General features: G+C 39.1%; 1 protein-coding gene across 6 annotated transcripts; it reads left to right on the top strand.

The window, feature by feature from the left end:
• The first annotated feature begins 2,312 nt into the window (after nt 1–2,312).
• On the top strand, nt 2,313–17,892 carry cdk11b (cyclin dependent kinase 11B). 6 transcript variants are annotated; one of them, XM_012924605.3, is made up of 20 exons: nt 2,313–2,368; nt 3,090–3,220; nt 3,537–3,676; nt 4,254–4,381; nt 4,471–4,612; nt 4,976–5,112; nt 5,342–5,461; nt 5,582–5,680; nt 7,741–7,872; nt 7,947–8,021; nt 10,601–10,830; nt 10,944–11,034; nt 11,120–11,241; nt 11,338–11,443; nt 11,613–11,734; nt 13,056–13,163; nt 13,529–13,645; nt 14,053–14,201; nt 16,532–16,721; nt 17,257–17,892. In XM_012924605.3, the coding sequence occupies exons 2-20, from the start codon at nt 3,110–3,112 to the stop codon at nt 17,347–17,349; spliced, it is 2,412 nt and encodes an 803-aa protein (XP_012780059.2). In that variant the 5' UTR covers nt 2,313–2,368; nt 3,090–3,109; the 3' UTR covers nt 17,350–17,892. The 6 variants fall into 6 exon arrangements, with proteins under 6 accessions (XP_012780059.2, XP_012780056.2, XP_012780058.2 ...); XM_012924602.3 differs by having other exon boundaries at nt 4,937–5,112; XM_012924604.3 differs by having other exon boundaries at nt 4,468–4,612.
• Nucleotides 17,893–18,233: the final 341 nt, after the last annotated feature.

The raw sequence follows: 18,233 nt of genomic DNA, 5'->3' as shown, positions 1-18,233 counted from the left end.
AATGCTGTGAGCAACAAGGTGCCAAGACCAATCATCATACAGTTCAGCATGAGGACAGCTAGGGATGAAGTATGGAAGAAATCCAAAGAGGCCAGGGTCTGCAAAGAACTGAACATAAAATTTAAAGAGGACTTCTCCAAAGAAGACCGTGAAGCTCGGATCAAGCTGTGGCCCAAGGTGCAGGAAGCTCGAAACAACGGCAGAAGAGCATTCCTGAAGGAGGGTTATGCAATAATAGACAGTAAAAGAATTGATCCGTGAGATGCACTTGAAAAAGTCACTGCAAGTTAACTAAAAAAATGTATGTATGTATATATGTGTGTGTGTGTGTGTGTGTGTGTGTGTGTATATATATATATATATATATATATATATATATATATAAACATTCTTTTTTTTTTTTTTACAAGAAACACATTCTAGTAAGGAAGAGGAAACATTTTGGAAACATCAGAAAGTATTCTTTATTCGCATGGTACTACTCACTCAGCAGGAGTGATGATTTTAATTAACAAATTTGCAGGGAAGGTTATTGATCATAAAAGCGATGGAATGGGACATTGGATCATGGTGTTGATAGAAGTCTGTGAACAGAAAATTATTCTTATCAACGTGAATGGATACAATAACAGGTCTCTAAATAGAAACATGATGTCAAACTTAAGTAAATTAATTGCAAACTGGAGTAATGAGGATGGCTAGTTCTACCCAGGTAATAACTGGAGGCAATTTTAACCTGGCACCAACAACCTGGGCTCGAACTGGCAATCTTCCGATTACAAGACGAACTGCCAACTCTTGAGCCACAATCGCCCATATGAGTAGTACAAGCCAGATTGTTTTATTTAGCAAAACTGATTAATAGTTAAATATTATTGTTGAGGGGCACAGACAGGACTCTGCACGCACACACATTTAAAAAAATTGCGTCAACAAAAGGGCACTTTGGGCACCTACCAGGAAAGGGACAGGTGTTCAAGCCCCCCCTTTGCATGTGTCAAAGTATATTTTAAATATTTATTCAATTCTTTTCCAAACCCCAGCAGCTTTCTGTTTTAAGTTTTGAGTCTCTACTAAAATAAAAATAAAAGCACTCTAAGTTCTTTGTTTTTATTCAATAAGCAGCAAAGCTATATACTATTTTTGTGAACTGTGACTTTCCCCTGTTAACCTTTGATCACCCCCTCACCTGTATGTCATCATCCACATGTGTCTTATCAGTTTGCATTTGCCTTTCCTCACTGTTTTGAGTCAAAAACTTAACCAGCCTAAACATTTGGACTGTTTTTGTTGTAACCCACAAAAATCCCTTTTGCCCAGAATGCAATACCACCAAAAGGTAAGGTGTCTATCCTGTGCTGGCACTTTTAAATTTAAGCCAGAGATCAAAAGCCCTGCGTCCTATGATAACTTGGCCATAGTACATGTCAGTCTGTCATAAATTCTGCTGTAATCTTGCTCTTCTTTTTTCACCTCATTATATGACTCTATCTCAGTTATAAACCCCAGTGTGGTTCATTATGGTTTCATCCTGTGCAGATAGTAGGCTACATATGAACTAAAAATGTTAATGATGATGCTCATGATACTCCCCTGTGCCAGTGAAAACTCGATTTGATGTCTTTTGTTGTCTTTTCTTTGGCTACACTGCAAAGAATGTTAGTGATCCAGTTTGATGGAGTTGGAATAACAGCTCCCTCTGGTGTCTGTAGTATGAATAAATTCAGCAATCACTCATTTTGAGGCATGTACTCCACTCTGAGAAGAAAGCGTTTAATGTAGTTTTCTTTGACAAATATTATATGTTAACTTCTCTATGCTCTACTCTGCCGATGACCTTACATCAGCAAGGTGCTTTTAAGCCCCCTCCCCGACCCTCTGTGACTGTAGTTTGGTAAGATGCTAAGATCTTCCGTGCACAAATAGATGTTATATCTGCACTTATAATCAAAAAAGACCTGCATTCCCTCCCTTCTGGCCCACTGTACAGCACTGTAAAAAGTGAAGGAGGGCATGCATTTTGGACTTTTAACTGTATTTTCATTAGTTTTACGCTATTTATAGACATTTAAAATGACACCTGTTTTTCACTATCTATTATTGAAATACAACTTTGTTTTATAATTGCAAGACAGCCTGGGAAATAAGCCACCAGAATTCTTTCTTTAGTTTTTACATTTAATTCTTACAATAAAGATTTGTGATATTATATTATATTATATTATATTATATTATATTATATTATATTATATTATATTATATTATATTATATTATATTTGACCTTGTTGTTTTACACCGGAAGTATTACATACGTTACCAGCGCGTTGTAACTTCCGGTGTGCCATAATACCGCTGCGCATATTTCAGGTTTGTTTGACCATTTCATTCGCTCGGTCAATAATTTTAAAGTTAACTGCATTTATGCTTTCAGTTTTAGATATGCACACGCCTATATGTGTGTAATTGATTAACATTATTGGCAATATGAGTAGTTTCTTTCAACACCATCTTATTAGCTGTTGAAGTTGTTTAGCAGTGATTCCCCATGTTAGCTTTCGCTAACTAACGTTTAGTAGCTAGCTTGTTAGCATCCACCGCTTTAGTCAGCCGATTTAGCAAGAAGTCGCTTTTCGACTGTTGCTCTATGTATATATAAACTTAATATTGGGTATTTTATTTTTGGTGGCGACCTGTACGTGTCTAACTACACTTGGTTGGCGTCTCTGATATATGAAAGTGGTAAAAATGACTGACGGCTGAGCAACACTTGAACTCTCCGACACACTGCACGAGGGCATTAAACAGCGTGTACACAGTGTATGTTATGTCCACCGGCTAAAATTGGAAATCCGCAAGTCTTTCATTGTCTTCCGTTACTTTATTTAATTATTTCAAAAGCCGTAATCTGTTTTTATTAGTAGTTGTCCAAAGCAAAGACGGGGGTGGGATTCTGAAGCGTTGATCCTAATTCAGTTGAATGGTAAATTAAATCAGTAATTAACAAATGGTAAGCCCCTTTCTCTGATTCAAACAAAGCTAAGCTAAGGAGACAGTACTGAACCCTCTGTGTGTTTGTGTTGCAAAGCAGGCGGTGGAGAGCAGACGCCGATGGGGGACGAAAAAGACACCTGGAAAGTTAAAACTCTTGATGAAATCTTACTAGAGAAGAAACGCAGAAAAGAATTACAAGAGAAAACTGATCCGAAACGCCAGAAAAATGTAAAGTATCTAAAAGCTAATATACACTCTATGTTACACATGCATGCTGACACAGAATGCAACAAACAGATTTGTGAATTAATGTCTTAGGTCTCAGTTATTGTCATGTTAGCATTTTTATCTTAAAACCCAGATGTTAATTTAGGATTGGAATATAGAATTTATTAAGAAACATAGCCTAATTAATTTTGTCTAAACATTAGTGAAGTTGCTAAATACAAAAATGTTGTGGTCTTTTTTTGTATGTTAGCCCTCTTGTACTCACTGTCTTCTTGTAGGCTTTAACCCCAAATTCTGGTTTTCTTGTCTTGGCCAGTTCTCAAAGGGCCTTGCTTCACAGGCGGATGATCGGGAAGCCAAACGAGACACTCCGGAGGAAGGAGAACTTCGGGATCAAAGAATGGAAATAACAATTCGTAACTCGCCATATGCACGTCAAGACTCAATGGAGGACAGGTACTTGGAAGTTGGGGGAAATTATGAGTGGGTAAACTGATCCATGACTTTTTCTTCTTTTTTTTAAATGTGGAAATTAGTATACATAACCAGCAGAAGCTACTATAACATACAGCTAGCATGCAGGTTAGCAGCAATAACTTATTACAAAGTTATAAGAGCTTAAAGCTGCTGTATAATGTTAATTCAGGTCACGTTTTTTTGTTGTTGTTGTTGTTGGGCTTTTTTTGTTATTGTGCGGCAAAGCAAATTTGCTGTATCAGTTGGGACAGCACAACAATACAGAGGACACACTAAACATGCAATGCAAAATTGCAACATAAGGGCAAAAAATTATGAACATGCAAAATATAGTACAATACAGTACAGAGTACTATAAATAATATAATTAATATAAATAGTAGCAGATTATTGACTTTTAAGTAGTCTGCTATTGCTTATAAGTGGTTATAAAGCCAATTCTGAACAGATTTATTTTATTTTATTTTTTTAGTGGAATGATCCATAAGGGTATTAGACAGATATTGGTTCTGAATTGGTGCAACTCTCCTCACAATGTTTTCTTTGTTTCTTTTAGAGGGGAAGAAGACGAATCACTAGCAATTAAGCCTCCACAGCAAATAGCAAGAAAGGACAAATCTCACCACAGAAAAGAGGAGAAGCGAAAAGATAAAAGACGTCATCGCAGTCACTCAGCTGAAGGAGGTTCAGAGACTCTGCTTCACATGTTTTACAGATACATATTTTTATTTTTAGGGCTGTTTTTTCATGTCTGTTTGTTACTTAAACAGCAGGAAAACATGCACGACTCAAAGATAAAGAAAAAGAGCGCGAAAGCGATCGCAGGAAACGTCACTGGGAAGAGGACAAAGCCCGGCGAGACTGGGAAAGGCAGAAAAGAAGGGAACAGGCCAGAGCTCATTCACGTAGAGAGAGGTGAGCACCAACTTTGGCCAGAAGTAAATAATCTCATGTCAGTTCAGATAATTTCTGATAATTTTGCCTCTTTGATATTGTCAACGCTAACTTGTTTGAAAATCTGTTTTGTTGAACTTTTGTTGATTGCATGTCAGAATGTTAAATCCTGTCAGCGCTAATGTGTTTGATCCTTTAAAAAAACACTAATTTTATATGTGATGTTTTTTTTTAAATTAAATAAAGACATGAAACATAAATAATTCAAGTTAATACTTAACTACTGTCCATTTAAAGAAACCAAAGAAAGCAGTGACAAGAGTGAACTTTGGATTATCCAAACAGACCTCCAGTGGACTCTGCTGGGTTTTTTTTGGATCACAGGGACCGACTGGAGCAGCTCGAGCGCCAGCGGGAGCGTGACCGAAAGCTCTGGGAACAGCAGAAAGAGCAACGAGAGCTAAAAGACCGGGAGAGGAGGGCTGAAGAGCGACGCAAAGAAAGAGGGACTCGACGAGAAGGTCAGTGAGTGTAACTAAACATGGTGTCCTTTCCCAGCTGTGTAATTTCAACACAGAAGAAGAGTCATAATTTTATTCTCATGTAACTGGGGAAGCAAATGTATTTAAGCAAGTAAGCAAATGTCTCAAAATGCTAAACTGTGACTTGATGGATTGGGATTTTTAGACCCTGCAGCCTGTCAGGCAAACCTGCATCAGTGATTACCTAATTAATTTTTCTCATCTAAAGTGCCATCTCGGATGCTACCTGAGGAATATGATGACAAGCCAAAACAAAGTCACCGCAGCCGTAGTCCAGTACGTGTTCCCAGAGAAAGGTCTGATCACAGTGAAACACGGAAAAGCGGATGTGAGTTTTAAATTGTTCTTGTTTTTTTTTTTTTAATCAATGGTTATTGTTGAGACTATTAAGAGATTATTGTGGCTCCAACGTAACTCATACTAATTTTAATTTTTTTCTTTTCTGCAGCATCAAAAGAAGAGAAGCCTGAGAGCAAGGATCTGCTTGCTGATCTGCAGGATATCAGTGATAATGAAAGGAAGACTAGCACTGCAGAATCCTCCCTGGGTGAGTTAAATTGTAACCTACAGATTTAGCAATTAGCAGATGATAATAATAATAATAATAATAATAATAATAATAATAATAATAATAATACATTTTATTTATAGGCGCCTTTCAGGTCACCTTACAGTAACACGTAAACAATACCATAAAAAACATAAGAAAAATGGATATATAGCAAACATGGTAGATAAAATTTAGACATAAACAGTCATAAAAGTATAAAAGCAAATATAAAAACTGAGCAAGGTAAAAATGGCCTAAGACAGATCAGGTGTATGCAATTCTAAATAGATGAGTTTTGAGTAGTGATTTAAAAGTGGGGAGACAGTGTGTGGTCCGTAGAGCAAGTGGAAGTGCATTCCAAAGTCTCGGGGCAGAACAACTAAAGGCTCTGAGTCCCATGGTAGTCAGGCGAGCAGGTGGAACTGACAGAAGGGAGGCTGAAGAAGAGCGGAGTGTACGAAGGGGTGAGTATGTATGGAGAAGATCGGATAGATATGGAGGAGCAAGGTTATGAAGTGCTTTGAAAGTGAGAAGCAGGATCTTGAAATTGACACGGAGGTGAATTGGGAGCCAATGGAGCTGTTTAAGAACAGGTGTTATATGTTCAGTGGATCTAGTTCTGGAAATAATATGAGCAGCTGTATTTTGAACCAACTGCAATTTATGGAGGGATTTATGAGGTAGACCATAGAGAAGAGAATTACAGTAATCCAGACGAGATGTGACAAGAGCATTGACAAATATGGCGGTACTGTGTAGTGTGAGTGAGGGACGAAGACGGTTATTACGGAGATGAAAGTAGGAAGACCGAGTGATATTATTTATATGTGCTGTGAAAGACAGAGTGCTATCGAGGATGACACCAAGACTCTTAACCTGAGGGGATGGTGTGACAACAGAGTTATCAATGGATAACGAAAGACTGGTTGGAATTGTAGTCAGTTTTGATCTGGTACCTATTAAAATGAATTCTGTTTTATTGCCATTAAGTTTAAGAAAGTTAAACTTAATGGATGTCAAAGACTCCACTACAGCAGACGATTAATATTGATAGGGATGTTCGTTGATTGGTCAAACTTGGTAAGACTTCTGATCATCATCAGAAGAATAGGATGACAACAAATATCTACCACAGCTCACTGTGTTAGGAAGGCTCTGTAGATTTGCAATAGGGCTGCACGATTTTGCATAAAATGAGAATCACGATTTTTTGGCTTAGAATTGAGATCACGATTCTCTCACGATTTTCTTTTCCAGTATAAATATTTATTGCACTTATCAACTGCACATCAACTTCGTAACAGTTGAGACTGAACATAAAAACAATAAATAAACATAAAAACAACAAATGTCTCACGTTTTGCTGTTGCCGCAAAATGTCTCACGTTTTGCTGTTGCCGCAAAATGTTATACTGCTTGAAATTCCGTCTCCACCGTTGCTCGACACTGCGTGTATAGAGCAGGTAGTGCAACAATAGAAAAATAGTTGCGGGACGGCACTGTGTAGCATTTGTCTAGGGTGTTGATCATTTTCCTAAATCCCTCGTTTTGCACAGTGTTGATGGGAGCCATAATCTTTGGTCAGGTGATAAGTGATAGCCTCCGTAATTTCTTTGTGCCTGCGGGAGTTTGACGGGTATAGGGAAGCGCTGAATAAGGTTCCCGTTATTGATGTTTGGGTGGTTGACCGGGACGGATTTTCTCCTGTCACTTTCTCGTCATCCCTGACGTGCTCGCCGTTGTTTTTTCCCTGCTAATTTTAGCATCACACGGCACAGCTTCTGTATCACGTGGTATAAGGCTCCGCCCTTGTCATTTGTTGAGCAGGAAGAGTGAGCGCTTGTTTTCATGCAGATTACGTCCCGGATCAAAATGCGGTACAATCGTGGTCGTCGTCTTTTTTTTTATTTTTTATATTAATCGTTGTCATTTGGAAATGAGATCGCACATAAGTATGAATCGAGATCGCGATTTTCTAACGATTAATCGTGCAGCCCTAATTTGCAGTTAATTTCCAGTTTTTAAACAGTTTTTTTATCTTTCCTTATTTCATTTAGCATCAGCGTCTGTTTCTGAGGAAGAGGAAGATGAGGAGGAAGATGAAGAAGAGTCCAGCAGCCAGAGTGAGGGTGAAGAAGAAGAAGAGGAGGAATCTGCTTCAGGCTCAGGGCGGTCTGAGCAGAGTGCAGGTACAAATATTTGTGGCCCATACGGTTCTATCACTGCCATCAGATGCTTATCAAAGTGGCTTTCTTCCTCTCAGAAGACGTGAGTGAGGACGAGCAGTCTGGGGAAGATTTTGAACAGGAGAGGGAAAATGGAAATCACATACCTGCAGGTGAGTAAACCTCAGATATCAAAGAGAGTAGAAATCATATTTGGAGAAGTAGAGAATTGTTTTTTTTTCTTAGCTTTTTATACCCACCCGGGACTCTAACACTGCAGACTGTGCCTTTAAGAAACAATCGCACCACCATAAGGGCAAAACACAGAAATAGTATGAAATGGTATTCAGGCAAGAATGAAAAAAAAGTTCCTTAAATTAAGCCCTTTACTTTACTTTAGTTTTATATTCGGTAATTAGATGACATCAAGGCATCTGTATAGCTAGATTTTATCAGCCAAATGTTACTGTGCAAAAAATTCAGTACTGTTAAAAATGTACAGGATTTTCACATTTAAGAGAACACATTTTCTGATGGTGTTTTGAAGATGTGTATAGATTTTTTTATTTGATTGTTTTGACCTTATGTCACTAAATTGATTGATTGAATCTTTATTTTGAACATGTTGAAAAAGTATAAAAAAAAAAATAAAAAAAATAGAATTAAAAGAGACAAATGAACAAAGCAAACCAAAGGAAAACGAGCAACCACAACTCCAAATAACGTCCATGTTCAAAAAGGAGCAAGAAGAAGCATAAGCTTATTTAATCCCACCCCTTTTCCACTATCTAGTATCAATAGACTACAGAAATACCTCCTTGTAATTACATTATATGTTATGTGTAATTTATTTATTTATTTATTTTTTTAATATATACACATCTATGTTTCTATCTATCCATACCTACGTATATACACACATACGCACATATACACATTTTCAATAACCCCATTAACACCTGAAGGATACACAACCTACAATTTTATATATATTTAATATATATATATATATATATATATATATATATATACACACATACATACACATATATATATATATACATACATACATACATACATACATATACACATACATATATACCCATACCAACAAACCCGTGCATGCGCACACACATGAAAATATTAGACAAGAACACCCTATCAAATCTCTACCTTTTCCCTGTACCCTGTAAAAACCATATCCTTAAACCGCTTTTTAAACTGCGCCATGCTTAATTACATAAATTAATTACAACATTAGCATGGCAAAAGAAAAGAATCTTTAAAGTCATCATTTTTAACTCAAACTATGGCTGTTTTTTGTTTTTAACTACTGTGCTTTAGTAATGATGCAAAATAAATACTCTCTGTAGCACATTCATAAATGACTAAACTTCTGATAAAAACTCCCCTCGATCACAATCTACACAACATTATCGCCACAAGCTAAAAATGGAAAAGTCATCAGCATCACTAATGAGGCACGTTTTGGTGGCTGATGGGTCACACCTCAGGTGTGTGTGACTGTGCTGTGGATGTTCCTCTCATATCTGAGAAGTTTGCTGAATGAGCATTTGTGTACAAATCACACATTGTTTGGAGTTTATTCATCTGAAAATTCCAGTAATTTAAATTTTCTGACATAATTTTGAGAGATCTTATCTTAATTTCATGGAAAACGAATATTGTACATATTGGAATGTCTTCTTGATTGCTCCATCACATGGCTGTTTTTGTGCAGAGTTGGGATTCTTGTCCTGCTTTTGGACAGCTTTTCCTGTGCTGTGTCACATTTATGAACCATGTTACTGGGAAACTATTCTTTATCTCATCCAACCGATGAGCGAAGTGGGTGTTGTCTTGCTATCCCTAAATGATTCCCCAAAATTGCTGCTACTCCTAAAGTAGAGGTTCCCAAAGTGTGGGGCGCAGAGCCATTGCGGGGGGGGGGGGGGCAGTATGAAAAGAAAGGGGAAAAAAATGAATGCTTGGATGAATGCTTCCAAGCCAAAGACTAGAAAATATGATGAAGCATATCTTCCCTTTGGCTTTACATGCAAAAGTGCCAAGGTAGGTCTCCCCTGCAGAGTTTGTTTTCCTTACAGACAAACAGTATCCCACATTCTTGATTTTTAGTTCACAAACACTTCTTATAATGACTAACTGCTCCTGAAATTTTGGCGATGTTAGCTGTTTATACAGTAAAGTTACAGTGGGATACAAATAATATCAGGCTGATCCTGCCACCATTTGTTCCCCCGGTTCAAATCACGGACAAACAGTATCCCGCAGCTGTTTGTTTTTGAACCCATTTTGCACATAGAGGCATTTTTTTGAAAAATGTATTGATAGCAATGTTGAATATTATTACACAGAAAAACAACTACATGTAAAATTACGCCGTGACGTCTCTGCCTTTCTAAATGGAGGGACAGTAACTGCGTGTGTATATGTAAGCGTGTAAAAACTGAAGATAGTCAGATTAACAGTAGCAGTATTTTGTCTATCTGTTATTGTAGAAATTCATCTCATGTAAACAATAACATGGCGCACAGCGTGACGTCAAAAAAGGCACACACCTTTGATGTTGCGTGACAAACTCCGTATTCCTCATCCACACGTAAACGCAAAAACAGAGTTTTCGAAAATCTCCAACCTGGCAGGAGTTTTCTCATCAATTTAGAAACTAAATTGTAATGTATTCATTTAAAATGCATACCTTATTTATAACATGTAACCGTTTACCACACAGTACCAGAGTCCCGTTTTGACCATGACTCAGAAGAGAGTGGTGAGGACATGGAGGAGGAGGAGGAGGAGGAAGATGAGGAGGAAGAAGAAGCAGGAGAGGGGGAACCCACCCCTCACTCTCAAACTCATTCCCGTTCAGCCACTCCAGAAGGGAACTACATCCCAGAGTCTCCCCCAGTCTCACCTGTGGAGCTGAAGAAGGAGCTGCCCAAATATCTGCCGGCTTTTCAGGTTAGGGTCACAAATGTTGCGCATCATCCATATGAGCGCAAATTATGGATGTATGTTATTATTTTTGGCCCATTTTCTGTATGTTATAATCTTGACTTGCATTTTGTGTTCAGGGTTGCCGCAGTGTTGAGGAATTTCAGTGTTTGAATCGCATAGAGGAGGGAACCTACGGCGTGGTGTACAGAGCCAAGGACAAAAAGACCGGTATGAAAAGAAAGATACTCATCTATTTACTTTTGTGCTCTTCAGCTGGGTTTATTGTTTTTAGTAAAACTGACTATGTTCACAGATGAGATTGTTGCGCTGAAAAGGCTGAAGATGGAGAAGGAGAAGGAGGGCTTTCCCATCACATCTTTAAGAGAAATCAATACAATTCTCAAAGCTCAACATCCAAACATTGTCACAGTAAGGGTAAGAAAACATTTTGATATTTGCTTAGCGATTAACATTTCACCATTTACAGCTTCTACTAATGATTTGTACATACAACTAATCCTTTCCTATCAGGAAATAGTTGTTGGAAGCAATATGGACAAGATCTACATTGTGATGAACTATGTAGAACATGATCTGAAGAGTCTGATGGAAACAATGAAGCAGCCCTTCCTGCCAGGTAGAATGGATACATTGCTTGAATCCATTTTCGTGTATGTCTGTGTGAGAGAAAGGTTGAAAAAAGATCTTCTGACTTCAGTAGAATGTAAGATCTCATAGATGTTTCTTTGCTTCTGGGTTTACCTCTGAAGGTAGTTAACTGTACAATGTGCCACCTTCTCTTCCAGGAGAAGTAAAGACTCTGATGATTCAGTTGCTCCGAGGAGTCCGACACCTCCACGATAATTGGATTCTTCACCGTGATCTGAAGACGTCCAATTTGCTGCTGAGCCACAAGGGTATTCTCAAGGTATACCAGGAGAGCAATTCTAACTCTGAGGGACTAATGGTGTGGTAACCTTAGGCTACGTTCACACTGCAGGCGAAAGCGCATCAAGTCCGACTTTTTTGACCCTGTGCGACCTATATCCGATCATGGTATGACAGTGTGAACAGCACAAATCCAACATTTTAAAAACCGATCTGGGTCACTTTCGTATGTGGTACTGAATCAGATACATATCTGATGTTTTAGAACGCAACTGCTGTTTGAATGGTCAGGTCGCATTAAATCAGTCTTTTACGTCACTGACACAAGACAGACGCCAATTATCAGCGCCGGAAAAGCGCCCGAGAAGACATCGTGAACGCTTCTTGGCCATCCAGTGAAACTGTTGGGAAGACGATGTTGGAGAAACGTGAACATGTTATTTGTACTGTATAATCTGCAGATTCTGACAGAAATCAGCAACTATCCTTTGAAGCACCGCTCCTCTCTAAAACAGCAATAAGGATAATTATTAGGCCATATGTAAATAACAAAATAACTTTATAACTTAAAGCAAAATTCTAAATGTAAAGTCAGAAACAAGTCTTTATATTAAGGGCCATCAGTCAAACAATACTGTTTGCTCTGGGTCTAAATAGAGCGCGTTGTGTGTGACGTCTTCTTTTGCACATGCTTTGAGGGTTCACACTAGAGTGCGTTTGCTGTCGCATTTTATTTGTAGTGTCAACAAGCAGACAAAAAAAATCGGATTTGATCAAAAAATCGGAATTGACCTGCAGTGTGAACGAAACCTGAGACACTGATAGTTGGTTTATCACTAGTCTTCATTAAGAACAGTCACTAGATGACAACACTTAAAAGTCCTGGTTTGACTCTTAAATACTGTCTCACTTTTTTTACATTTTTTTTTTATCTTTCACATTTGTTTTTAAAGCATAGTAATGGAGGAAATCCAAAAGGTGATTTCATTAATCTGTCTTTCCAACAAGCTAGCAGCGTGAACACAGTTGCATAAACAACACATGATTAGTAGAATTCAATTAGAGCATGAATTTCTGGCAAAGTGTAGTGAAGACTGGGTCCATGTGTAAATAAACAAAATTTTTACAGACACTTGTTGGTGTGAATTTTATGCAAATTGGCAGTAGATAATGTGAATTACACTCGATTGTGTAATTTTTTTTCAAATTGAATATGACTCCCTGCTGCCAGGATTTGCAGTCATTTGATTTCTTCTTTAATGGTCAGATGATTTTGATATAAACATCTTTAATGCTGAAATACTGTTATTTAGCCCAAACTAGAGCATTTCAAAGGTCTCCTCATCCGTCTTGGATTGTAGATTGGTGACTTTGGTTTGGCCCGGGAGTACGGTTCCCCCCTGAAGCCTTACACCCCGGTGGTGGTTACCCTGTGGTACAGATCGCCTGAGCTGCTGCTTGGAGCCAAGGTGAGCATTCAAATTCACACACTGCAGGAGTCTGATGAATCCTGAATACAATAGCTGAAACTACAGACAGTAAAGTGATGGCCTTTCATAGATAATAGTTACATCATCCTGACTGATTGTTTTACACAAAGGCATATCTCTCCAATAGAAGACAACATCTGTTGAGCATTTGGCTTGTAACACACCAAATACCACAAAATGCTATTAGAGTTTTACATTGCATGATTTATGCCGTCAGACGGCAGAGGCCTAGCGACCCATCAGTGTGCATCCACTTTCACATAAACTCCAGGAGGAACGTGCCAGGCAGACAGTCTACTTTATGTTTCTGTGGACTGCCACTGTGTTTGTTCTTCTCTCCGCAGGAATACTCCACAGCTGTGGACATGTGGTCAGTGGGCTGCATATTTGGCGAGCTTCTCACCCAGAAGCCTCTCTTCCCTGGAAAATCTGAAATTGACCAAATTAACAAGATTTTCAAGGTAAATGCTTTCATTTGTGCTTATAAAAGGTGGGGTATTGTCACTATAAATATTAAAGCTTTTCTTTTTACTGCTTGTAAGGTTTTCTGTCAGAGTGCAGTTCTGCAGTGAACCACAGGGTGGAGCTGCTGGTAGCTGTCACCCCAGATGATGTTGTTATACCTTACACTAAATGATCTAAATTAGGCATAACAGCAATATGAAGCGATGTTACCTGGGCCTCCCATGTTGTTGTTACCAGTGATCAGTTTTGAAATGCACCAAGGACTGGCTACTTGCCACTTCTGCAGTTAATGAGCACATCAGCCAAACTGGGAATCTCTCGTGTCCACTTTTTGTTTTTGTTTTGTTTTTTTGGGGGGAGTGGACTAAAAGTATGTCTGCTGACTTGTCTGTGTTGACTCTAGGATCTAGGGTCGCCCAGCGAGAAGATCTGGCCCGGCTACAGCGAGCTGCCCGCTGTGAAGAAGATGACTTTCACAGAATACCCCTACAACAACCTGCGAAAGCGCTTTGGAGCACTGCTGTCAGACCAAGGCTTTGACCTCATGAACAAGTAGGATTTTTAGAGACTTTTTTTTACTCTTGCATAAGAAACATAACTCCTTTCACTGCACTGCAGTCAGGTTGTAGTATTGCAGCTATTGTCTGTTTTCATGTGTTTGTAGATTCTGTGTTTTCAAAAGATACTAAAGAGGTTATAAACCATAAAGACACCATTTGAAAAGAAAGGTCAAATACATTATAAATTAGCCATTTTTAAGGAATAGAGAATAAGTCCCATAGACTTGTGTAAATATTTGATGGCAAATTTTCAGTGTTGAGAGAACACATATCACTGGTATACAGTGATGAAGAGCATGTATTAGGTAACAATCAGCATGGCTCCTGCAGTGGAAATTGCCTTACTTGGACGAACCCTTTTCTACCCTGTCAAATTCTGTTACTCTTTCCACAGCTTTTTATTTAGTCGGTGCACTTCTGGCAAGCTTTCTTAAAACATGACAGCAGTAGTGGATATATCCCAGCAGGAGTCCAGTTCCATCCCCCTTGTTCCGTTTCACACACACGCACTCACCATGGTGACGCTCCACAGTACAGGAAAATGTTTTAGAAAACACACATTTAATAGGGAAAATCAGTGATGGCTTCATAATTCTTTCTCTCACATTCCAAAGATCAGCATTGTTCTGCACTGCGCAGATGAGCTTCTCAACTCTCCTCTCAGGTCTTTAACCAGCCACAGAAACTTTTCTCTACACCTGTAAATGACAAAACCATGCTGGTCAGCTAGCTCCCAGCTGCAGAGGATGGTAACAACATGTTTGCTGTGCTGCTGTGTGAGGAACCACAATTTGGTGGAAATTTGGTTCATTTCCAAAATTGCTGAAACTTCAGCTGTCAGTGTACAACACGTAGGGAAGTGCTGTTAGAAAAGCTTCACAACGGAGCAGTACAGAGAAACTTTGGAGGTGTATCTGGCAGGTTGACATTGCAGAGCAATGGTTTTTTTGGTTGTTGTTTGCAATATCACACCTCTCCTGTGTGTGAAAGCATTTGAAGACCCAGATTCAGTGTCTAACTGAAGGAGGTTTCAATTCACAACTCTTTAACCTGTTATACGTTTACCATTTCAACATGTAGTAGTTAAGAGATCCCAATTTTAATCCTCCTAGAGAGCCAGAATCCTGCCTGTTTTCTGTCCTGTTTCTATCCTGTTAGATAATGAGTTTCCATTACCTGGTGTCCCGTGCATAAATAGGACCGTAGTCCTCAAATGAAAAGCAGCTGGGTCCTCAGTCAAGAAAAGGAACAAGCTTACAGGACAGGAAGAGTGCACATTTTTGTAATTCCATAACAAAATGGTGCATTGGACACAAGTAGCAGGTTTTGTCTTATGTTGCTAGTATAGTGCTCTTGTCTTCTAGACCTGGTGTCTGTCTAATCCCAGCCATTAATCCTCCTGTAGATATCCTCTCACGTTAAATTAGAGATCATTTGTTTTGTAAAATCTTTTATGTTTAATGTCTGCACTCACTTACGGAGGGTTCCCCTCAGACACAGTCTGAGTCTGTGTTGCTCCTGTCATGTATAATTACGACTGTTTGCAGAAACTCTCTGGCCTTTGGCATCAGCACCACACCTTGTGTTCAGACTGTGTCACTACAGGGCCTGTTATACACTAAACACTAAACATTTTTGTTCTTTGACTATGTAAGAGTAACTTTGCAGAATAATCAGAGTGATCCTTGTTAATATTATTTGGGGACGTTGAAGATTAGGTGGGTAGTCCTTCTGTAGACAACCACATTGTGAATATGAATTTTTTGACATCATTTAGAGTAGAAAAAGTAGGGAAAACAACGGTGAAATGGAGCTTTTCGAGCATTTTGATGCCAGTTATATGCCAGCGTTACTCAGTGTGACTGTGACCCAATAAAGTAAAAGTCAGCTGGCACATGTGTAATCTTCAAATGTTCGCATCAGACACAACCATCAGCAGGACTTTGATTACACAGAAACCATTAATTAGCTGTTAGGCGCTGTTAACTTACAGCAACCTGTAAAGCTGCGTCAATCCCATCCATGCATGCGTCATTCTGCTGGCCATTTCTCGTCACTATTTTTTGGCCATGGCACAGAAAGATCGCTCCTTCATGGTTAATCCTACCTACAGAGCCCTGATTGGTTTTCCAACTGTGGAACTGGCCTTCATTGAGCTAAAAGGCAGACCCGTTTGAATAGCAGAGAAAAAAAAAACCTGAGGTGAGAGCAGGTCTGGCAGTTTTGTCCACACAAGAAGCCTGAGTTCTCCGAGGCAGTTTGGCATCTCTGATGAAACGCTGCTAAAACATAAGTTTAAAATTATTATTGATTGTTTTCCAGGTTCCTCACCTATTGCCCCAGTAAGAGGATTTCATCAGATGAGGCTCTCAAACATGAGTACTTCAGGGAGTCTCCTCTCCCCATTGACTCCTCGATGTTCCCCACCTGGCCGGCTAAGAGCGAGCAGCAGAGGGTGAAGCGAGGCACCAGTCCTCGTCCACCCGAGGGAGGCCTGGGCTACAGTCACCTGGTAAGAGCATTAGGCCTGACTTTTCTCCATTACACACAGCTACCAGGCTTTCTGAACGCTGCCTGTGTTAAATAGATTACAGACCTACAGGCTTCTGCTTTGTGTCCGCGTATTTCCTCCTCGTGTTTTCCATGATGAGCACTTTTTAGTTCCTAATGTTTTCAGCAGTGGTCCGGCTCACCCAGCAGCTTAAGACCACTACTGAGATTTTTCAGTGGAATTAAGTGTTGGTATTTGCTGCCTTACACGCCAATTAGACCATGACAAGTGTATTTTTGTCTCACTTTTCTTCTCGTCAGGGTGGAAAAAAAAGCTTGAGCTTGTGATTAAGTATTTGGAGTGTTAATAATAATAGTCTTAATACAAACTGTTAGTTGTAATCAAATCCGTCATTAAATTCAGGTTAGGGGTTTCCAAAGGTAACTAGAGTCATAAAATAATATTGGTCAGTTTTGTAATAAGCATGTAAGAAGTGCAAGATTTCAAAAGTTTTTGTTAATATTACAAGTTGTGAATGTTTCCATTGTCTCTGTAGGGCGATGATGACCTGAGAGATACTGGCTTCCACCTGACAACCAGCTATCAGGGGGCATCTGCAGTCGGTCCAGGATTCAGCCTCAAGTTCTGAGCCTCAAGCTTCAGGACGCCCAGCTGGAAAACAGGAAAAGATCCAGCAAAGACTCGTGGGACTTCTTGTTTTGTTTTGTTTTTTGTTTGGAACCGGATCGTATCACTGGTTTACAGCTTTAGAGCAGATCAGTATCTGATCATTTACAACTGTTACCACATAGTCAAGACTGTCTCACAGCAAGACTGATGGCTCAAACCTGTTGAATTTCCACTCTTCCTGTTTGGGTTTTTTTTTTTTTAAATATTAAGCCATTTAACTAACTGAAATGTGACCTTTGTAGCTCTTAAAGAGGAGAAACAACCATAAATCTATTCGAAAGTGTTTCTCTCATGTTTGACTTTTATTTTCCCTTTTATATTTCATGAGAGAGGACCAGGTTTTATAAATGGTTGGTATTTCCTGGCTGCCTGAGCTACTGTATAATGATGCAGCATTTGCTGTGTGTTCCATCCAGCATAATGTTAAAATTTAAATGGGAATGTCAGCTCTCCTGATGACAGGGAACTGATGTTTTTGCTACAAATAAAGTTTGAAACTTTGTTTTGTCTGCCTTTTTTCCCATATTTATAAACTCTGTCCAAGCTATGCAAACACAACCGCACACTGCCAAAGGAGGGGGAAAAAAATGAAGGGAAGTCGAGCCTGAAAGAAATGCAGCCTTCAAACCAGCTTGGTAGCTGCTGTCCAAAAGTGATGTCATTCCTTGTGCTGCACCACTTTGTCTCAGTACTTTGTTCTGTCAGGGGGAAAAAAAGGCCCCGGCTTGCTTTGCTTTTGTTTTTAAATGACTCTGACTTCAGAATGAAACAAATAAATTCTTTGATTTCGAGCCAAAGAAAAATAAACAGTGCAGCTCGGGTCCCTGCAGGACTGGAACAGGT

The sequence above is a fragment of the Maylandia zebra genome, linkage group LG20 (genome assembly GCF_041146795.1).
Source record: "Maylandia zebra isolate NMK-2024a linkage group LG20, Mzebra_GT3a, whole genome shotgun sequence".
Lineage (NCBI taxonomy): Eukaryota > Metazoa > Chordata > Actinopteri > Cichliformes > Cichlidae > Maylandia > Maylandia zebra.
This window is presented reverse-complemented; position numbering and strand designations above follow the sequence as displayed.